At 37.8% G+C, this 24,988-nt stretch overlaps 1 protein-coding gene across 1 annotated transcript in view; it reads right to left on the bottom strand.

Annotated features, from left to right (window-relative positions):
• Positions 1 to 24,988, bottom strand: part of LOC126484391 (RAB6-interacting golgin) — a 62,586-nt gene that overhangs the window by 12,373 nt on the left and 25,225 nt on the right. The window contains exon 4 of the mRNA XM_050107892.1: positions 10,674 to 10,814. Coding sequence (XP_049963849.1) covers positions 10,674 to 10,814 — 141 coding nt within the window. The remainder of the gene's footprint in view (positions 1 to 10,673; positions 10,815 to 24,988) is intronic.

The raw sequence follows: 24,988 nt of genomic DNA, 5'->3' as shown, positions 1-24,988 counted from the left end.
TTACCCCTGCCACCTTCAGAATTTGAAAGAGAGTATTCCAGTTAACATTGTCAAAAGCTTTCTCTAAGTCTACAAATGCTAGAAACGTAGGTTTGCCTTTTCTTAATCTTTCTTCTAAGATAAGTCGTAAGGTTAGTATTGCCTCACGTGTTCTAACATTTCTACGGAATCCAAACTGATCTTCCCCGAGGTCCGCTTCTACCAGTTTTTCCATTCGTCTGTAAAGAATTCGCGTTAGTATTTTGCAGCCATGACTTATTAAACTGATAGTTCAGTAATTTTCACATCTGTCAACACCTGCTTTCTTTGGGATTGGAATTCTTATATTCTTCTTGAAGTCTGAGGGTATTTCGCCTGTCTCATACATCTTGCTCACCAGATGGTAGAGTTTTGTCATGACTGGCTCTCCCAAGGCCATCAGTAGTTCTAATGGAATGTTGTCTACTCCCGGGCCTTGTTTCGACTCAGGTCTTTCAGTGCTCTGTCAAACTCTTCACGCAGTATCTTATCTCCCATTTCGTCTTCATCTACATCCTCTTCCATTTCCATAATATTGTCCTCAAGTACATCGCCCTTGTATAAACCCTCTATATACTCCTTCCACCTTTCTGCCTTCCCTTCTTTGCTTAGAACTGGGTTGCCATCTGAGCTCTTGATATTCATACAAGTGGTTCTCTTCTCTCCAAAGGTCTCTTTAATTTTCCTGTAGGCAGTATCTATCTTACCCCTAGTGAGACAAGCCTCTACATCCTTACATTTGTCCTCTAGCCATCCCTGCTTAGCCATTTTGCACTTCCTGTCAATCTCATTTTTGAGACGTTTGTATTCCTTTTTGCCTGCTTCATTTACTGCATTTTTATATTTTCTCCTTTCACCAATTAAATTCAATATTTCTTCTGTTACCCAAGGATTTCTATTAGCCCTCGTCTTTTTACCTACTTGATCGTCTGCTGCCTTCACTACTTCATCCCTCAGAGCTACCCATGCTTCTTCTACTGTATTTCTTTCCCCCATTCCTGTCAATTCTTCCCTTATGCTCTCCCTGAAACTCTCTACAACCTCTGGTTCTTTCAGTTTATCCAGGTACCATCTCCTTAAATTCCCACCTTTTTGCAGTTTCTTCAGTCTCAATCTGCAGTTCATAACCAATAGATTGTGGTCAGAGTCCACATCTGCCCCTGGAAATGTCTTACAATTTAAAACCTGGTTCCTAAATCTCTGTCTTACCATTATATAATCTATCTGATACCTTTTAGTATCTCCAGGATTCTTCCAGGTATACAACCTTCTTTTATGATTCTTGAACCAAGTGTTAGCTATGATTAAGTCATGCTCTGTGCAAAATTCTACAAGGCGGCGTCCTCTTTCATTTCTTCCCCCCAATCCATATTCGCCTACTATGTTTCCTTCTCTCCCTTTTCCTACTGACGAATTCCAGTCACCCATGACTATTAAATTTTCGTCTCCGTTCACTACCTGAATAATTTCTTTTATCTCGTCATATATTTCATCTATTTCATCATCATCTGCAGAGCTAGTTGGCATATAAACTTGTACTACTGTAGTAGGCATGGGCTTTGTGTCTATCTTGGCCACAATAATGCGTTCACTATGCTGTTTGTAGTAGCTAACCCGCACTCCTATTTTTTTATTCATTATTAAACCTACTCCTGCATTATCCCTATTTGATTTTGTATTTATAACCCTGTATTCACCTGACCAAAAGTCTTGTTCCTCCTGCCACCGAACTTCACTAATTCCCACTATATCTAACTTTAACCTATCTATTTCCCTTTTTAAATTTTCTAACCTACCTGCCCGATTAAGGGATTTGACATTCCACGCTCCGATCCGTAGAACGCCAGTTTTCTTTCTCCTGATAACGACGTCCTCTTGAGTAGTCCCCGCCTCGAGATCCGAATGGGGGACTATTTTACCTCCGGAATATTTTACCCAAGAGGACGCCATCATCATTTAATCATACAGTAAAGCTGCATGTCCTCGGGAAAAATTACGGCTGTAGTTTCCCCTTGCTTTCAGCCGTTCGCAGTACCAGCACAGCAAGGCCGTTTCGGTTAATGTTACAGGGCCAGATCAGTCAATCATCCAGACTGTTACCCCTGCAACTACTGAAAAGGCTGCTGCCCCTCTTCAGGAACCACATGTTTGTCTGGCCTCTCAACAGATACCCCTCCGTTGTGGTTGCACCTACGGTACGGCCATCTGTATCGCTGAGGCACGCAAGCCTCCCCACCAACGGCAAGGTCCATGGTTCATGGTTCATTTATATTGACCACTGATAATCTAATAACAACCGTTTGACATTGAATATGGATGTCTTGAACACATAAACAGACAGGAACATACCAATATGTATAAAAATGACTCTCAGTGAGTAATAAAACAATGTAGCAACTTTCACACATTTGCACTATAAAGCTGCATGGACGGGTATCTATAGTGCCTGTGATGATGATGGCAAGGTAGATGAATTGATGGGTGCTCTGCAGTAATGTTATGCTATAGCATTTCCAATCAGGTTTACACCTATGTAACAATGCAAAAATTACATACAGTTGCTTCCATAGAACAGCTACCACCATCATACCTTGGCTAAAGATAGAGCAGAGAACCCGAAAACATTCTGGTCCTATGTAAAATCACTAAGCGAGTATAAGGCTCCCATCGTCACTCATTGACCAGTCTGGTTTGGCAGTACAAGATAGCAAAAGGAATGCTGAAGTTTTATAATCTAGGTTTCAGAAATCGTTCATGCAGGAAAATCATACAAGTGTACCATTGTTTGACCATTGCACAGAGTCCTGTATGGATGACATAGTAATAACCATCCCTGGCCTAGAGAAACAACTGAAAGAGTTGAAAACAAATAAGTTGCCATGTCCAAATGGAATCCCAATTCTGTTTTACAAAGAGTACTCTATATCACTGGCCTCTAATTTGCATTTATCACAAATCTCTCAAACAGTGCAAAGTGCCAAATAACTTGATAAAATTGCATGTGACTCCTGTATATAAGAAGGGTAAAAGAATGGACCCGCAAAATTACAGATTAATATCCTTTACATCAGTTTGATGCAGAATTCTAGAGTATATTCTGAGTACGTGAACTATGGATGAAGGGCAACATTCAGTATCCATATTTCTAGATTTCTGAAAAGCATTCGAAACAGTACCTCACTGTAGAATGTAATGAAGATACATGCATACGGAACAGTCTCCCAGATATATGACTGGCTTGACTTCTTAAGTAATAGAACCCAGGATGTAGTCCTCAACAGCTAGTGTTCATTGGAGACTGGGGTACCATCAGGAGGGCCGCAGGGAAGTGTGATACGACTCTTGCTATTATATATAACATAAATGGCCTGGCAGACAGAGTGGGCAGCAATCTGTGGTTTTTCACTGATGATGCTGTGGTGTACATGAAGGTGTTGAAGATAAGTGACTGTAGATTGATACAAAATGACCTAGGCAAAATTTCTAGTTGGATGTGATGAATGGCAGTAGGCTCTTAGTGTAAAAAAATGTAAGTTAGTGTGAATGAGTGGTGAAAACAAACCCATCATGTTCAGATACAGCATTACTAGTGTCTGCTTGACACAGTAACATCATTAAAATATCTGGGCAAAACGTTGCAAAGCGATATGAAATGGAACAAGCAAGTGAGGATTGTGGTTGGGAAGGCGAATGGTCAACTTTGGTTTACTGGCAAAATTTTAGAACAGTGTAGTTCATCAGTGAAGTAGGCCACAGTCAGGATGCTTCTGAGATCCATTCTTGATTACTGCTCGAGTGTTTGGGATTTGCACCAGGACAGATTGAAGGAAGACATCACGGCAATTCAGAGGCGAGCTGGTACATTTGTTACTGGTAGGTTTGATCAACATGCAAGTGTTATGGATATGCTGTGGGAGCTCAAGTGGGAATCCCTGGAGGGAAGAAGACATTAATTTCAAACGACACTACTGAGAAAATTTAGAGAGCCGGCATATGAAGCTGACTACAGAATGATCTTAGTGCCATCAATAGACATTCCACATATGGACCACGAAGATAAGATATGAAAATTAGGGCTCATACAGAGGCATTTAGGCAGTTGTTTTTCCCTCACTCTGACTGCGAGTCGAATAAGAAAAGAAACAACTAGTTGTACAGGGTACCCTCCACCACGCACCGTCCGTATGACGACTTGTGGAGTATGTATGTAGATGTAGATACACCAGGTCTACAAACAATAAGTTGTTTTATGACTACTTGAGACTATATAAAAATATCTCGATAAGATCATTCACATTGTTGAGAAACTGTAAAATCAGCAATTTATAATCAATTCAAGGAATAATCCAAAGCCATGTGGGCAGTTATCAATGACAGACTGACAAGTTACAGGAGTAAATACAATCGCTTTAACAAAGTCCAGTTTAGATTCAGAAACAGAAGTACAATATAGGCCACTGCAGAATTCACAAAATTGATGCTTGAAACTCTTGATAGGGATGACTGAATTACAGGCTTTTTCTTAGACTTTTTCATGACTTCTGGTACTGCTGACCATAAAATACTATTGAGGAAGCTAGAAGCACTGGCTTAAGAGGTAGAGAAATTGACTGCTTTCAGTCTTACATGGAAAACAGGGTGCAAAAGGTGGAGATTGTTCACACAACTGCTGCTGATAATTTTTTAGTAAAACAATTGTCAGACAAGAAATATATAAACATAGGTGTTCCTCAGGGTAGTGTATTACATCCAATTCTGTTCTTAACATATATCAATGACTTTCCAGACAGTGTAAGACATGGGGAAGTAGTTCTCTTTGCTGATGACAACAACATGGTGGTCGCTGATGGAACATCGGAACCTCTATTAAAGCAAGCACATGCAACCATCAAGGATGTTTACAATTGGGCAGAATGTAATAAATTAACATTGAACATAAAACATAATGAAAATGGACAGTATGCATATCAGCATAAAGAAAAGAAGCAACTCTGTCACTTTAAACATAGATGATAAATCTATAGATTGTATAGCAAATATGAACTTTTTAGGGATGAACACTGATTGTCAACTAACATGGAGTGAACATAACAAAGATACTGGCAAAAAGAATGTCATCAGCATGCTATGCCCTTATGGTGTTTCACTAGTTTGTAAAAGCCAATGTCTTCTGGTGATACACACTTAATTCTTGGCTCCGGATTCCTTGCTTGGGATCGAAGGCACAAAAGATGGACACAGTTTTTAAACTGCAGGAAAGTGCCAAAGAAAAATAACTGATAGCAGTAGTCAGGTCCAATGTAAAGAGCTATTTAAAAAACTGGGTATTCTTACAGCACCTGGTGAGTACATATACCAAGCTGTGGTGCAAATCAGCGAAACTATTACTAAATAATGCACTAATAGTTCTTCACATAATATTGGAACAAGAGCCAGTTTAGATACATTTAGCCCGGGAAAATCAAACAAAAAACTCAAAATGAATTTTAAATCAGGGGATAAAATTGTACAATAATTTGCCAAAAGAACTGAAAAAGATTACTAAAACACATTTGCTTGAAAAGGTAGCTGAAATATTCTTCACTAGTAGTGCATATTGCACTTTTACAGATTGCTTAGTGGACTTGAGAGTAGTGGATAGTAATGTAAGAGGGTAACTACAGCACTTTGTCACTTTTCAGAAAATGATTATGGTTGAGTATTAGACTTGGGCCAACTGACTGGCATTTCATTATCTTGACAAATTCTATATCATTGTGAGATGATCCTCAGATGAATAAAGGCCAACAAATAAATACAAAGATAAATAAAAACAGTTGGTAAGAAAAGCAAATGTCACTCAATAACATACATTGAGTATGATGATAATATTATCACTGACACTAGAGAAATATCTAATAAGCACTTCACACAGCCCAAACCATACTCACATTGACATAGTTTTGATGGCGTACCCAATAACTTACACAGACAAATCTTGTAACATATGTATTACAACCCCATCAGACTTAATAAACTACTCCTTGATGTTGGTGCAATTCCTTGAAATTTTCAGGACAGCATAAGCAGTTCTTTATAAAAGGTGACAAGAGTGAAGTTAATAACTGCAGACCTATCTAGATCCTGTCAAGCATATCCAAGGTTCTTCAGGAAGCAATAAACAACAATGTTATCAAGTTTCTTGAAAGCAATTGTTTATTCAGCTCTCATCAGCTATGCCTTTGACAAGGGAGATCAACAAATGTGGGCCTATATTCATTTCTCTATTAAGTTGATAGTGCACTCATTGACAGAAAGCACAGTATTCCTCAATGCCCTACAGTCCTCTGATTTTGTCAACCATGCATTACTTACAGGAGAACTGATAAAATGTGGAATTAAGGGAGCATGCAATGACTGGTTTAGGTCATTTCTCTCAGATGGAGCACAAAGAATTATAATCACCTCAAAAGTGTAGCAGGATACAGTCAAAAGAGCAGGTCATGAGACAAGGCATTCTTCACTATTCCACACTTGATCCACTTTGGTTTATTACACGTATCAATGATCTGTCCCAAAACATTCCGAAGGGTCTACCAGTAATGTTTACTGATGACATCAATACATGGTATTCAGATCACTGAGCTCAAAGTTGGTAAATTGGTTAAAAACAAACTGTTACTGAGTAAAAACATATATGTGTGTATAAATTTTCACCCATAACATATAGTTTCATTAAGGATATATGTCAGATCCGAAAAATGTGCTTATAAGCCAAGATGTAACCACTAAATTCCTTTGGGTGTGGATGGATAGCACTTTACACTCGGACATAAATAAAAAAGAAAATAGACCAAGCAGTTTTGCTATACATAAAAGGTCCTAAATAGTTGGGATTGAAACTCTAAAATGAACATACTCTGCATTTGCACATTCAGTGCTCATGTATTGCATCCATTTTGAGTTGTCTCACATAGAGAGAGAGATATTTACTATGCACAAGAGAACAGTCAAGTTAATGAGGCAGTGCCTCTCTCATTTGCCACTAACATCTATTTCTAGAGCCCAATATCCTGCCAGCACCCTCTATTTATATTCACGAGTTCGTGTATTATCCATGAAAATTCACACATCTTTACAAAAAAGAGACACATTAAACACCATCATACCTGTCATTCCAACTACATAATCACTCAACGGCTATGTAAAGGACACATCATTGTTTGGTACATGGAAGTTGTTCCATACAACAAGCTACCCAAACGCTTAAAGCTGGATACAGTATTATTCAGATCAAAAGTAAAAATGGTACTTCACAAGAATTACTGTCTAAAACAAGTGAGCTGAATATTTTATTAAGTACAAGGTCTGTTTAAAAAATTCCAGAACACTTGTAATTTCACGCCAACGGTGAGTTGGAGTGACATGTGGTTGGCAACCCTCCACATGCACTTGTCTAATGTGGAACTATTGGAAGTTTCACTGTTGTATGTCTGTTAGTTATTATTCAGTGCTGTATTGAGTAGAATGTTATGTCACACAGATTGCAAATTTTGAGATAGCAGAGTTAAATTTTGCATGAAACTCAAGAAAACCATTATAGACACACACCACCAAACGAAGCAGGAAGCCTACGATGATGAGTGCTTCCGCCATACTCGGTATTATGAATGGTTCACTTGGTTTAAAAAAGCCAGACGGAAGTTACAGACGACACTTTTTCAGAACACCCTTTGACTTCTACTGACGAAGAGAACATCAGGAATATCAACGAAATTCATGCCACAGGGCAAACTGTTAATTGATGGTACTATCGAGATATGTTGCAATGCCTGCAAGAAAATGTGAGAAGGAAACGACCTGAAATATGGAAAGACAATTAATTCATGGCTCTAGTATCACAATAATGCACCCACACATTCATCCCTGTTGGACAAAAAATGAAATCACTGTGCTGCCTCATCCTTTGTACTCTCCAGACCTGACTCCAGCAGACTTTTTTTTAATTATTATTTCCAAAGTTGAAAACCCTGTTGAAAGGCTGAAGGTTTGCAACGATAGGTGAGATAAAAGAAAATTCGCAGACAATGTTTTGTGCGATCCAGCAAGACTGCTTCCAGAAGTGGAAATGGTGTTGGCAGCAGTGTAATTGTGGAGGAGAGTATTTCGAAGGAGACCATGAACAATAAGCAAAAGGTAAGCACAAAAAAATTTTGTCAACAATGTTCCAGAATTTTTTGAACATACCTCGTACCAGAGGTTTATAGCTGATTTAGTTCATTCTATAGATGTAACTATTATTTTTTTTACCGTGAGTCTAAACTAAACAAATTAAATGTTCTCTTAGTATGTGTTTTGTTGTTACGAGTTTAAAATAACCAAGTTAAATGTTTCCTTAACATTTTAGCTCATTTATTTTGTTACACAGATGTCACTCTTGCTTTCTCTTATTACAAGTTGTAATTATGAGTTGTCTCATATTCATGTGTAACAACATTTCTGGGCTCAATAAAAATCAGTTCATATGAGGTTCTGAAGAAAAGCATTTATGATAGGGGCAATGACAGATTAAAAGACATTCACCAAAAACTATATACACGGTTACAGCTGCATAAAGATTTGCAAATTTGTACAAACAGTTCATATTTGGAAGGTAGCAGAAACAGCAAGGACAGAAAAACCTATTAAAAAGTGATAAAAGGTTGGGAATGTCAAACCTTTTCTCTTTTTTTATACTTCACATATTTAAAAACAGAACTTCCATTCACAATCAATCATTTCACAACCTTAATTTCATTCATCATAATCGATGTTTTTGAAAAACCTACAACAGTGTCATTCATGTTCAAGATATGAAACACTGCATTACTTCTGTAATTTTTCATCCACAGAAGACTGTGTTTTGAAAATTTAGTCTCACTGTCAAGAGCAAATACTTAACAAACATTACATGTAATTTTTGCAAGCATGTAGTCATTTTTTTGAGGTTACATAGCAATCGGAAAATCAGACAAAACAAATCATGGAAGCTTTTTACAGAATAACATTAGGAATAGTATTCTTGTCTGTCTATTTACAGGTTCTCTGCCTCCTCTATTACAAGGGTACCACACACATACAAATCACCATGACACTGTTTGTTTTTGAAATCAAAAGATGTTACAAAACTATTATGACAGTACAGTTTCTCAGAGAGCTTGGATGCAGTCAGTTTCCTGTGGATTACATTAGTTGCATAATGTTGCTCACTTACACATTTATTTTATCTATACTGACTATTACCAACTTTTAAATTACTGATTATGCCTTATATTCTGTTTTGTTGAAAATTTTGGATAGAGAGTCTGAAAAAATGAAATTTATGGAATTTACCATAGTTGTTACATATTGGAGCAACAGATGAAAAAATTAAATGATTCACTATCTAGATTACCATTGATAATTTTTTCCTCTTTGCTTCTTGTGATGCTTTTTCGGCCATAGCTGACTGGTTAGTGCAGCTGACAGCCATGCAGAGGATCCAAGTTTGACTCCCTGTACTGCCATGGAATTTTCCTTGTTGGGAGAATTGGTACAGGGTGCACTGAGCCTTGTGAGGCCAAACGAGGAGCAAACTCAACCAGTTAGTAGTGGTTTCAAGGTCAAGAAACCTGACAACAACAGAGAGCATGGTGAGCTTCCCTCCATACCGCATCCAATGACACCATTGGCAGTTGCATGACACAGCAGTTGGTCAGGCCCAATTGGCCATCTAGGGCCAGAATGCAGAACTTTACCTTTACCTTTTTCATTATGTACAAAAATTTCCAGTTATCCATTAAATCCACTGCATGTGATTTCTGACATTTCTTATTGGGTGGCCAGCATTTTTGGTGTGTGCCACTATTGATGATTTTGTGAACTGGTTATATGTGTGTAACAGTTGAGATGTTCAGTGTGTCAAGTGTAGAAGTTCCTCCCAGTCTGTGTCCTACGTAATAGCTTGAGCAAGTTTTAGATGTGACTTGGTATATTCCTGAGTTGATAATTTACTTTTTCTATTGTTTCACTAATTTCTGTTAATTTTTTTTATCTATCATTGAGCTAGAGAAGTCATAAACCACTACAGTTTCCTTAAGGGTATCTAATTCCTACCCCGTGTTGTTTTTGTTCAATGGAACTCCCCCTCCCCAGTAGACCTTGAAATTGTGCCCGTTGTGATTTTCTATGCTTGAATCTAGGAAATCATACTGTCATAATATCTCTATAATATATTTTGAGTTCAGAAACAAACAATGTGAGATGTAAATAAAATCACAAGATTTATTTTTTCCAGTTTTCCAACTGCAGTATGATCTCAAAAAGATGATTACAATGTAAGAGAGTTGGGAAAACACACATATAAACATCATACATAATACTTATGTAAATATCTGCACTTGACAATAAGAATAAATGTTCGAAACATATTGTGCTACACTTGGAAAAAATATGTAATTTGAAAGGTGTTTCATTATTTAAATCATTTTATAATCAATGCCAACTAAAGCCTTCTCCATGCAGTACAGTTTTCCATGATGCACCTACATGTTTTTTTAACGTAGACTGTCCACTTTCCATCAGGCTGCCAACCATGTTTCTTTTCTATTGTATTATTTATAAATATAAATTAACATTAATGAAACAATTTTACCCACTGTGCTTCCATGAATTCAAGGCTCACTTCTTCAATTTGGTTCCTGAGAATAGCAACATCATTGCTCAGCAACATATCCAGCTTCTGAAGTTCATCTTGAATCTGCTGTAATCTCCGTGCTTCTTCATGAGTTTGCTTCTTCCTTTATTTTTTAATAAGAGGAAAAGATAAGTACAGTTATTCTTCTGTCATCAATTACAAAGAAATCATGTTAGATTTGAAAAATAAGAAGTATGAAAAATTTGCAATAGTTGCAGAACTGAGCAAAGTATGAAAATGGAATTATTCGTGGTGAAACGGATGCTTTTTGAAGGTACACAACAGAGTTGGCAAAGCCATAACAGCTTTCCTGTCCAGTCCTGTCCCCATTACAAAGAAGAAGCACCAAATACTAATTTAATAACTGGAATCACAGATTCAAGTTGCTCAGAAAATTTTGAGTTCAGTGATAGTAACTGCAGACCTAATTGATAATTAATTAAAAATCATTTTATGTTATAAGATCAATTTCTTCCAGCCAACAGATGCCACTGTTGGCTTGCTTACTTGGAGGACCATCAATTGGTGGGGCAAAGTAATTTTCACATTCACCATTTAATTAATTTAGGAAGTATCCAACACAGGAAAAATCCGTAAAGTTTAGGGTCCTTACATCCGAATCTAAGTTGCAGCCAAACCATCAAAGAGGGATAATACCTCCAGCATTCAGAGAATAGGTGCCAACTTGTGCGCAAGAGGTCGCGCCACCCCATTGGCTGGAGGCAGCAGCCATTCCACCTTCACCCCCATCATGTTGCCTACACGAACCTTTCCGTTCGTTATCTGTGGATGCACATTGCAGTGTGACACCCATGTTCACAAAAGCATGGAGACGATGCCCTGTAAGCCCATTCAGTTACAGATCATGGACATTTTTACATTGCAGATAGTAATCATTGCCACTGCTTTTTTTCCCCATTACCTTGGCAGCAGCCTTGTGTGAAGGTGGTCCAGCTTGACTAGCACATTTCATGACAGGATGCTTGCGGCAACTACATTGGTTTCTACTATATGATCACAACATTTGCAGTGCGAGCATCCGGCATCATAATTCTACTGACAGTAATGCAGTAAGCAATGTCATAACAGCTTCTTCTTTGCAATTGTGTTTCCAAACTCATGGCTAACATCTTCCCTTTTCCTGATTTATCTCAGTTAAGCAATTCTCACTCTCTCTCCAGGGACTGTGAAACACAGCAAGTTGGAGCCTCTCCATCTGCTTTTATTATACTCCTGTCACTAACTATTTTCTTCTTTTATATTTCAACAGCGTGTGACTAAACATGCAGTGCTGTAAGTGCAATATATCTCACTGATTTATTATTCAAGTGGCCCTTTTTAGCCTATTGATTATATTGATATAATCTGTTTTGTTTTAAACCATGTTCATCAAAATTAATGTGTAACTGAAATTACTAAAACAGCATCTAACGGAGATACTTGTGTGAGCTAATAATTAGTTTTGAGGGGATTGACGGTACTTAGCTTACAGCAGAGGCATATTAAAGAGTTCTGTTGCCTATTCTAAATTCTTACCTCACAATTTTATAAATTATTATGTATCTACTGAAATCATAAGATACTCTTTTGCTTGTCTACAAATACACTACCCTCCCCAAAAATCTTCAGTCCGCACTTGCAGTCAGTTGTGCTAACAAGGTAATGACCCAATAAGACATGTCAAAACCTTCCCTGAAATTTTTTATACAGGAAGAAGACAACAAAAGAAATGGATTGTCAAAATTTTAGAAAATAGCTGAAAATTGCCAAATTCGTAGCGCGCCAGGCGATGGTACAAACGTACACCCCTAATGGTGCTGTAGCAACTGTGCATGTGCAACGAGGCGCGCACACACACAGCTGAGGTCGGCAGTACATTTGTAAACAGAAACCATGACACAACCCGATCGTAATTTGTAAAGGACATTTCAGGTTACCATTCGTTGGTAGTTTCTCTGTCACTACAGTAGACAGTTACTATTCTCTCAAATTAGCCCCTCAAGTAACATCTATTACAAATTATCAGTTATTTTTTGCCATATTGGTAAGTATTGCCAATACAGATAAAGCTGAATTAATATTTATTGTGTTTTTGTAAGGCCTGCCTGCTAATAGTACCTTTTTTTTCTTCCAGTTTCACAGTAATGCAGAACCCAATTAACGTTTTTAATTTAGCAATGAGGAAATATGAAGAACGCGGTTTCCAGCTGAAATCACCTACTTCTCCTGAGGACGTACATATGTGTCATTTGCTAGTTGATTTCCTTGACATTAATTCAAATGATATATCGACATTTCATTTGAAATTGTGGATTCGTTACCAAAATTGGAAATAACTGTGACGATTCCATGAATTGTGGTATAGACGACGTCAGTTGTGTCAATGACAGTACTGAAGAAAAATACCTTCCAAGCCTAAAAAAAAACACGTACTGCAACAGCTTTCGGCGACAAAGAAAAGGCACGCATTTGTTAAACAATGGAGGGAAGTTACGCAGTGTGCAAAAACGTTTTCATTTTGTAAAATCGGAGCATGAGCTGTATAAATAGAAGAATGAATTACATGAAGAAAGAAATATGTGCCAAACGGAAACCCGAAACAATCTGAATGAAAAACTGTTCAAAAGATTTAGAACTGCTGGTAAGAGATCTGAGACTGGGCCTCCAAATTGCATCTGGCATGAACATTGCTAATTTCCAGGCTTCGTGGACCTGTATAAGCAGGTTCAAGAATGGTACAGAATCGGAAGTAGCAAAATTACCAAGTTTACGTCACGTAAATGTGTAGAGCAGCTGCCAGTGATAGACAATGCTATAGAGAAATTCATAGCTGATGTAAAGACCAAACTAGCTACTATCTCCGCAACTGCTGTTTACAACAGTGATCAGTAAGGTTTCGTGAAAGAACTGTGTGCACATCCTACTTTATCATTTCTAGGTGAAAAAAGACGGAGTTGGTTGCCCAATCAATGAATGCAATGACAGATTCATATATGACAATGCCAGTGATAAGTCTGAGTGGTTTACTGTTTCCACAGTTGTGTATCTGTCTTCAAGAACCGCAAGGCAAATTAGGACCAAAAATAAAAAATGGACAGTTTAGTTGCAAAAATCTTGTAATTGATGTATGAAAACCTGGAAAAATGGGAAATATTTTTCAACATTTCATTTGAAATGTACTCCTACCAGCTGCAGAAAGTAATTCATTTCTTTTGTTGGATTCATAGTCTGGACATAATGATGCCCATTTCTGTTGAGGACGATGCAAAATCTGTAGATCTAATCTGGATTCCACTTGGAACTACTAGTACAATTCATCCTCTCGATAATGAATTTTTTCAACATTGGAAAGCATTTTTCAGGAAATTATCAGCCAACATAATTTCCGATAGCTCTCTCTTATTTCAGGTTCATCAGCGGAACAGTATTCTTAAGCTCCAATCACTTGTGCATTACCAGTTTTCTTCGGCACGCTTTACAAATTTGATCAAGTATTCCTGGTAGGCAGAACAATGGCCGGGACCATTTCCGACTCCATCCCAGTTCTGTCTAAATGAAATGTCGTGTGGCTAGGGCCTCCCATCGGGTAGACCGGTCACCTGGTGCAAGTCTTTTTAGTTGATGCCACTTCGGCAACTTGCGTGTCGATGGGGATGAGATGATGGTAACGATGATGATTATAGCACAACACCCACTCCCTGAGCAGAGAAAATCTCCAACCCAGTCGGGAATCGAACCCGGGCCCCTTTGCATGGAATTCCGTTGTGCCGACTACTCAGCTATCAATAAAACTAGTAGTTACTGCGAAGTGCCTGACTGCATCAATTTTTCCTTTGTCTGGTGTGCCTGATGCAAGAAAAATGTTTGTTTTTGTCATTCAATAGACACTTCAAATTTTAGTGACAAACACAGGGAATAAACAAAGAACTGCTTCACTGATAGTCAAGTGTACAGCATTCAAACATCATTATAAGGAATGGCCTACAGGAACTGTTATAAAATGTAGTACTGCAAGACACATTTCATTTCCATAAATTACAAGTCCTCATTGATGGAAGTTGTCTGTGGCATCAAACACTGCCATGACTTTATTTTTTCTGCTAGCCACAGTTACATGTGCAAGAATTGAACTGTTGATATGAAGTTATGCAAAAAGTGTTTGTGTAGTTTAAGCCAGGTTTTCACTGGTTTTCACTGGAGCAAACAAGCTAACAAGTACAAGTAAAAGAGAATTTTGCCTGGTTTACCCAGTACGCATCTTGCATGTCTTTCAACTGGACGCCACTGCACGTACTTGTCTGTCCCTAACCTTCTCCCATTTCCTAATCAGAAAATGGAGACCTGCAGTTTAATGTGGAATCTGAAACACGTCTTTTGTGGCCACTCCAACATCTGTGAGAAGTGTATGCTCGGTTAAAAATCATAGTGAAAAAGTTGTGGATTGAATGGGATTTGATCCCACGCTCTCTGGATCATGAAGTGCATGCTTTTTGCCACTTGACAATTTTTGTTTTAGGGGGGAAAAAAAGAATATGACCATTAGACCTTACATGCATAGTGGAAACGCTAGCTGTGTCATCTCTTGAGATTATGCTCAACATCAGTAATTAGTGTTCTGTTTATAAATTCTCCCTCAATGGTAATGAGAAGCTAGGGAACAAACAGCAACCGACATACAAGGAAAATTTTGGACCACTGCTAAAGAGAGATGGAGATGCAATTCCATGTAAAGTGCACAATGTCCACACGTCACACTTCCATACAAATTGAGACACTTAAATTCTTCCTCCACTACACCATTTTGCATACTCCGTCAAGAACAGTGCGCCCGCCAAGCAAAATAATCCTCACTGAATAGCAAAGTTTCGCATTGTGGCTCTAACAAGATAGAGTTGTATCCTGTATGACGAATATTAGCGCCAAAAACTAAAAACTAATAACACAGCATTCCTAGGCAATGTTCACTACCTCATGTTCTCTTCCGTTCCCTCTGGTATAAACAATTCTATCCATACACAAACAAATGCTAGTGAATTTTCTGCAAATACTCATTCACCACGTGTTTGCTTCCATTTGCTCCATTGTAAACCAGGCTTTAGGTGCTTAAAATTTGTGTCTGTGAACTCCGAATAATTCCACTATGTGGTACTGCGTGAGTGATTCGCCAAGTTGCGTGCTAGGCAGGTAGGGCTGTATAAGGGGCTGTTATAAGCTGTTCTTCATAAGGCAAAAATGTGTAAGTTCAACATTTTTTACAAAATAGCTGCAGTGCCTCTTAGCAGCTAAAATTTTGGCAGTGGATTTCTTTCATTGTCTTCTTCCTGTGTAACAATTTCAGGGTAGGTTTCGACATGTCTTAATGGACCATTCTGTTGTAAGGCCTCTGCATCATTCAGTTACTGAACAACATTAAGTCATTTATCTCATTTTATTAATGAAATGTATGGAACTCAGTCTGTCAACCGAATTGTTTCAATTAACATCTGTGTGTCCTTCAGTATCTTTGTGAGCTGCTTTTGTTGATATGAACAAGAACTAAATTTTATTGGTCTCCATTTTATAGATGTGTTATTGACCTGTGTTGCAATAAACGTGTTTATAATGATTTAAGTAAAGAACTGTACTTATATAAGTACGTTTTTATGAACTGTGAGTAATGGAAGGATGAGGTCTATGATGTGTTGTCACTGAACTATCACTGATGTCTGGGTTAGTTTGGTTTTTGCGATGTATGAATAGAAGAGTTAAAAAGCTGGTACCCACTGGCGAAGTCAAGTAAAATTTAATAAATGTATGAACAAGGGAAACTAAAAACAGTGATGCTGTGTCCATTATTGTTTAACAACATTCAGTACCTAAAAACATATTCAGTTTTGAGGGAGGAACTTGTGGTCCTATCGAGAAGAGGAGACTAGAACCAGGTTAATACCAATACAACTAGATGAATTCTTGCTTAGTTTCCATTACCTTGATGGATCTTCCATTTCATTACTTGTCCTACAGCAAGGTGTCAGTTTACAAAGTCACTCAGATTTGTGAATGAACTCAATAAAAACTGTGTGACAGATTTGCCTCACGTTTGTGCCTTTTTTTCAATATATTTGGAGTTAAATTCAATTAGTGCCTATTGCTGATCTGCAGTTTTCCCACTGTTCCCTTTTCTTTAATTGCATCATCAACATTCATAACAAAACACCTGTAGTAGGTGACCGTCTGGGGAAAAAGACTAGCAGCCGAGTACAATTTCCTGGCTGACGGGCAAACAGTCATAGAGCATACATTCCCCGTTTCTATCCAGCTTTGTATTTAGTTGAGCAAATTAAGTAATGGGAGGTGTCACAAAACTTCCATATGCTACGGAGATTATTTTGATGACGAGGAATATTAGTAGCAATGTTGATTCTGTTAGATGGTAGTGCATGGAAACAGATGCTCAATGCTGAAAGGCTACAAAGAAATAAGCTGAGATATCCATCACTAAACTGACTCAGCATCGCTACCAATGTTTCTCCATCACAGACATCAATATAATCTCTGCTATCATATGTTAATTCTGTTACATCACCATGGCATAATTCAGTTAACTACACTCAAAATGACAACATGTATTATTAGAATGACCAGTAACTCCTGATGATGATGATGATGATGATGATGATGATGATGACAGAGGAAGTCTTTGGAAGCTCGGTGCATAAAGCAATCTGATATGGCAAGAAACATTTATCTAGCTGAATGAAGTGCCGTAAATAGTGACTTTAAATATGAACTTAGTGGCAATGGCACTAACACACCAAAATTGCATTTCTTTCAATGCACCTCTTGCCCTCCTTCTATTGAGTCTCACAAAAGCATACCAATAATAGCACTACCACTTGCACTTTTCTTGGATTGGTCATCAGTTCAAACTGAGTATTTCAAATCCATCTATGTCAAGGTACAAAAAAACGACTTAAATCAAAAATTATAGATTAAATACAAATTTTATACCAAAATCTAAACAGACACCAAAGATTAACTTATGTAATGAGCTTGTATTATCAAAACGTAACAGTAAATTTATTGGATAACATATTCACAAAATAGTTCATTAACTTGACAGATGAAAAAAGTAGAAACACATCAGACAGTTTCGATATGTTAAAAAGATTTTATTTCCTAAATGCTAAAAGTCTTTCAATGCAAGGTAAAAAATGATTTCTTTCCCTTCCAGGAAGAATAAATTCAAATGTGGAGTAGGCCTTTCCTGGGACTCGCCACACAATGTTATGACATCTAGTACAAGTAATCCACTTCTATATTAATAGAAACAGCATGACATGCATCAACTTCAATTCCACTAATAACTTCGAATTAGAGAGTCCATCATTTCAAGTGACATCATGGCTAGACCATTTTATCGTTTAAACTACCACACCACTGAATATTTGAAAAATTTGCTTTGCATCTACAAAACTTCACTCTCATTCACTTTCACATGCAAAACTTGTTTCCCATCACCACATAATTTTACTCTTGAGGGTAACTTCAAATCTACTGAATATATTCAAATAGATACCTACATTTTCACTTCCACCGTTCTTTACTGTGCATAGATCATTATGTCCTTTCCTGATGAATAATTCCTAATATGAAAAATGTAGAAACAAATTAGTATCCATGAATATACATTACATTCCAAATTTACAGATGGCAGCTAACATTTTACAATTCATCTAAGCATATATCATGCACCCACTTTGTCTTGGCCAGTTTTACAGAGGAGTGTTGGGAGAGAAGAAGAAAGCCCCATTCCACACAGAATGCTGCTGGAGAGAGAGAGGGGGGGGCAATGTTGGGTTAACAGTCCTTACTTTTCATAATGAGTGTGTTTGAAATCAGAAGTCACAGGAGGCTACTGAATGCTTAAACGTTTTGTGTAATAAAACCTGGCTTATACTGGGACATGTTATCACAATATTTCAATGACACCTACTGCTGCAATCATACATAGCCAAAATGAAACAGTATCAACAACGAAAGCAACAATGCAATTGTACAAAGTATTGATTGTTAACGGAAGTTGATGTCAACTGGGCACAAATTAATAAAAGGCAAGAGTCCTCAAACGTCTACAGATAAGCATAAGTGAAACAAGGAGTAAAGTAAAACAATGGGGATGGAACGAAATAGGAGAGATGAAGAATGGGGGGGGGGGGGGGAGAGTGGGGGAAGGGGAGGGGGGGAGAGAGGGAGAGAGAGAGAGAGAGAGAGAGAGAGAGATACGTGACCACAGTATGAACTACCTTGATTTGGCCTGCTCTATGTGTGAATTTGCCAACCTACAAATACTGATTTTCCTACTCTTACATTCATTTTTACTATCTTATTGCCCACCATGGTTGTCGTAATTTGCTATGGAAAGTAATACTGAATCCAAATACAAATTGTGAATGCCCCAGTCACAGATTATTACCCAACACTCATGGTACATCCAACAATCAAAGGTACATTCATTGCTTTAATAAAATAATGAGTCACTTCAAGTTGAAAGAAAGTCATTTACAGAGTACGGAGCAAAAAGCTGCCCATAAGTTCCTTAAGGTATGCCATATGCAGCTGAAGTTCCTCATTGGTGATTAGATCCAGTGGAGCTACGAAGTGGTGGGGACGTCAACTGCTACATTTCACCTGCATTTCTAAATAGTCCCAGGCATTTTCTACTGGATTAAGATCAGGCAATTTAGTGGGCTACTCAAAGTGCAATATGGTGTCTGAGTACTCGTCAAACCAGGAACATATGCATACAGCCCTGTGAATACAGCTGTTGTCCTTCCAGAAAATGAGTGAGTACACAGCGCACTGATCGTAAGGTTGCAGAAGGGCAACACTTGGCCATTAAGACTGGTGAAATGAAAATCCTTGTTCACATTCACAGTAACTTGAAAAGAGGGCACAAGTCATGGTATGAAGAATATCTCCAAAACACCACAGAACCAGCTCCAGAATGATCTTCATACCCATACACTGTGGGTAAAAAGCTGTAGTACATTTGAAAACTTGCATCATTTAAAAAAGAGACAAAATCACGACTTGACACATCAACACTACACTCTTCCAGTCAATTGTGTGCACTTCCATTTGCAAAGTTCACTTGGAAACTGGTTGAGATGGATATGCATTTACTGACTGCAACATTTCTTGTCAATTTTAAATACAGTTATCATTGACAAGACACTTGTCTCCAGTTCTTATCGTTTACTATCATTTTGAGACAACATTTCTTGTGTTGTGTTACACTGGTGTGAGTGATATACCACCCACTGCACACGTCAGACAGTAGAAATTAGAAACGGAGTGAGTATCGGTATAATGCTGAGGGTGACACACTTCACAAATCAAGGTATCACTGTTACATCACAGTGCTAACGGGCTTCATTCACTCTTGGTGTAGTTACGTGTGTATGACAAGTATGAGAACTGTGGCACTGTGGTTTCCCCATATTCCTCGACATGTTCTCTCTTACTGAAGCATGTAGGAGTGTAAGACTAGTCGTGAATTACTGTTAGTACAGAAGATGAGTACATGATCTTGCGGCTGAAAAATAGCACTGACAAGGCAAAATGACCTTCTCAGGATCAGTTGGCCTTTAACAAAGCTATGTTGTGTGAAACTGTGGAGGATGTCAGATGAAAATCAACTGATGCAAAGTACATAATTAGAAATGTGTTCCATTAGACAAGAAGTGATATCTGGAATAAGTTTCATGCTATAGTCCGTGCTTCAGATGAAAAACATACAGATTTCAACTAATGCAAACAAATTAGTTATATTCTCGTTTATTCCACCTCTACCATGAGAAAACGTATTTTATTTTATTTATTTTATTTACACGTCAAGTTCCATAGGACCATATTGAGGAGCAATCGACAGAATAGAAGGAGTGACCCACGAGGAAACTCTTCAGTTTCAATTTGAAAGCGCGTGGATTACTGCCAAGATTTTTGAATTTGAGTGGTAGCCTATTGAAAATGGATGCAGCAGTATACTGCACACCTTTCTGCACACGGGTTAAGGAAGTCCAATCCAAATGCAGGTCTGCCAAGTATTAACCGAGTGAAAGCTGCATATTCTTGGGAATACGCTAATATTGTTAACAATAAATGATAGTGAGGAATATATATATATATATTGAGAGGCCAATGTCAAAATACCCAGACTCGTGAACAGAGATCAACAAGAGCTTCATGAACTTATTAACCGAACCGCTAGTTTCTGAGCCAAAAATATCCTTTTAGAATGGGAAGAGTTACCCCAAAATATAATACCATATGATGTATGTGCTACATCACACGAAAACTGAGCACAGAGCAATGCCACTGTTATATCCATATGACAAAAAACACCCACTATTTCTGTATTCATGTGGTCATGGCAACTTGCATTTATCCATTTTTGCCATGTGGTCATGGCAACTTACCATTCATTTCTGTAATATATTTCAACAATTAATCATCATTTAGAAATTGCATTTCATTCTCAGGTCACATTTTCTGGTACTGTCGATATAGACTCAGTAATGCCTTGAAACTGTATACATGTAAACCTAATTGTTAAGACATTCTCTGAATAGGTATTAAATATTAAAGTAAATTTACAGCATTTTTCAAAAAAGTTCTACATATATAAAAGTATGTATAAACAGACCAATATTCATTGCTGACTGATTAGTAATTACATTGGTATGCCCACGGTTGCTTTTGTCATTCAGGCACGTCACACATTTTGAAACATTTCAACTTGCACTTGAGAAAGGCTAGATAGCCAAAATTATGACTGTGTGAAATAAATGAACAGTAAATTACAGTTTAATGGCAGAAATTTCTTTCAACATAGTTTCACATGTAGCAGGAATGCCATGAGACTGCAGTTGTACTTGTCCACTTGTACCCAACAACCGACTCAGGTGACAAATGTTCAGAAATGACATCACAGGAGTCACTGGTAAGTTAAGAGCAAGTATACGCAGCAAGTATATGGATCTCATTTCTGATCTCTATCAGACAGTCCATGTTGATACACCAACAAATCAGGCAACTTCATTCATGATGCAGTCACAGATGCATCCAAACACAACTGCTCCTTTCAGAAATTCTGTAACGTATCTATGTCTACCCAGTTTATTGCACTGATTCCATAAAACCAACAGACACATACACACCACTTGTGCCATGACTTACGTTCACAGTGAGTGTGCCTGGTACCGGCTGTACATCCAAGGCAATCGGTGCGGTCTGTTAACGGCTGTCTAATATTTTGCTCAGTGAGCTTCTCATGACACATAGACAAGTCTTAAGACAATCAGTTTTTTCCATGTTGGGTGCCACAGCCATAAATTTATTGAAAGACATTTCCATTTTCCATCACGGCTATTATACAATCACTGTCATTTATACTATGATCAGCTGATTTCAGCTGCTTTCTATCTTCAAGTGTGTTCTCCTATACTCATAAATCTACAGTGTCACCCTTTGTGAGCGTATATAATTGTACATCTGTCATTTTAATACATAACTGTTGTTGTAAACATGACTGAGAACAATGTTCCATATTCATTAAAGCTTGAAAACAACATTACTGCTGTAGTGGCACAGATATGAAAGTATAGAAACACTTACTAAATCACAAAGAACATTGATCTACCCAGATTAATTTGACACAGTCTAATGAGTGAAGTTACTTTCCTATTAATCAAATTTCCTGCCAACCCTAAGGGTCTATGACATTATGATTTACAGTTTCTCTAGATAGCTGCTGCATCTCCAATGGACAATCCTTTAAAAGTAACAAGTATTGCTTCCTAGCACAGACATATGGAACAATTAACAAAATTAAGAAGCTGGAGAATAGCAGCAAGTTAAATGCCATAAGAATATCCTTTGCACCAAAGACAATTCTTTAGCCAACTGAGAAAGAGTGAAGTATGTGAGTTTATCTGGGTAATGTCCTAAAGGGATAAGAAAGAAAATGAGCTTTAGGGAGGGTAGGTGGATGTGGTAGGGAGGGAGGGAGAGACCTCACATTCTTCAGCACACATCATCATATTTGCATACCTCAAGAACTGTGGGAATATGTATGCCAGAAAACAACTTAAGACTAAAAATCTGCATAGGTGAGATTTTATACTGAAACTACAGTATTAACAATGATATGATTAAAGACAACTATAGCCTGTGTGTGTGTAAGTGTTAACTTGCAATTCATCTGTAAAGAAGATATGACTAAAGAAACTGTACCCTGTGTGTGGGAAGTGTTAACCTGCAATTCGTATGTAAACAAGAAGCTTAACAGTTAAGCTTTCAGACTTGCATTTTTCTTCAGTACAAATAGATACATGATGTACACAGAGAATCACAAAACATAGGTTACAACTAACCTTATACCAATATGTTAGAGGGACAAGTCATTAGGCAAACCTGCAGGCTGGGGAAATGGTGGTCCCCATCACTCTCCAAAGAGGGCTTCAACATGATCAAGTCTTATGAATATGGAGTACAGTCGCCTTAAGGAGTGGCAGTACTCCAAGCTGTAACATCTGATGCATCAGCTGCATTTCAGCTTTCTCATAGTACACTGGAGTAGACTAAAAGGCTTATCAAAAGGTATCTCAAAATATCACACAACATGTTTATCGACTACACTGTTCAATTGTGTTTACCACAACAGCATCTAAAAGGTACACAGCCATCATTTGGACAGCAATAATTGTAGTATAGTGTGGTGTATCAAAACATACTCACAAATGAAAACACGTAAGATCAGTTACAGAGTTGAGCAGAAATATTGTGGCAATGTTATTTTATTTTCATTAGGAGAAAGATGGCAAGGGATGACACACATGTTCAATATGGGATCGTGATCGCAATAAATTTCACAAGAGGAAGTACTTGTATGGACACAACTATAAAAATTCCTATCACCAGCCTAATTTGCAGAAGCACAGACCTCAGAGAATGTGTATTTCTTGACAATATTTGCGATTTTTATTCAAACAAATGCCATGTCATTCATTCACTCATTGGACAGACTTGTATATCGACATTTCTTGTTGGACAAACAGAATTCTCTCTCTGATCAACACACATAACATGAACAGTTAGTCCATAGTCTGATAAAAACAGTTAAGGTTGAACAAGCAGGACCTGACAGCAGCTCATGGATGTTGTATATGCTGATGGACAATATACAGATTATATATACAAAAAGTATTTCATTTCCTTACAGCAATAATCAAGCAAGGAGGAGACAAAAGTCTTTCACAGCCGCATTCAAGACCACGGCTGAGCAACTAAGAGGTAAGAAAGAGGAATCACATCAAACCCAACCAGAATCTACATCTACATCTATACTCTGCAAACGACTGTGATGTGCACTGCAGAGGGCAAGTCCCATTGTTCCAGTTATTAGGGTTTCTTCCTGTTCCATTCATGTATGGTCTGCAGGAAGAAAGATCATTTGAAAGCCTCTGTGAATGTAATTATTCTAATCTTATACTCACATTCCCTAAGTGAGCAATATTTAGGGGATTATAGTATATTTCTAGTGATATCATTTAAAGCCAGTTCTTAAAACTTCGTTAATACATTTTCTTGAGATAGTTAACGTGTATCTGCAAGAGTCTTCCAGTTACGTTTCTTTAGTATCTCTGTGGTGCTCTTTCACAGATTAACAAACCTGTGACCATTTGTGCTGCTCTTCTCTGTATACATTCAATATCCCTATTAGTCCTATTTGGTATGGGTCCCACACACTTGAGCAATATTTTAGAACCAGTCAAACAAGTGATTTGTAAGCAATCTCCTCTGTAGACTGATTGCACTTCCCCATATTCTACCAATAAACCGCAGTCTACCACCTGCTTTACCCACAACTGAGCCTATGTGACCATCCCATTTCATATCCCTACAAAGTGTTACACCCAAGTATTTTTATGAGTTCGCCGATTCCAATGATGACTCACTGATATTATGGTCATAGGTTATTATGTTTTTTTCATTTTGTGAAATGCACAATTTTACATTTCTCAACATTTAAAGCAAGTTGTCAATCTTTGCACCACTTTGACATCTTATCGAGATCTGACTGAATGTTTATGCAGCTTCTTTCAGAAAATATTTATGCAGTTTCTTTCAGACAGTACATCATTACAGATAACTGCATCGTCTGCAAAAAGCCTGTTGTTGCTAGTAATATTGTCAGCAAGATCAGTGATACACAACACGAACAGCAATGTCCCC

The sequence above is a fragment of the Schistocerca serialis genome, chromosome 1 (genome assembly GCF_023864345.2).
Source record: "Schistocerca serialis cubense isolate TAMUIC-IGC-003099 chromosome 1, iqSchSeri2.2, whole genome shotgun sequence".
In the NCBI taxonomy this organism is placed as follows: Eukaryota; Metazoa; Arthropoda; class Insecta; order Orthoptera; family Acrididae; genus Schistocerca; species Schistocerca serialis.
The sequence above is the reverse complement of the archived record's forward strand: the minus strand, read 5'-3'. Positions and strand labels throughout refer to the sequence as shown.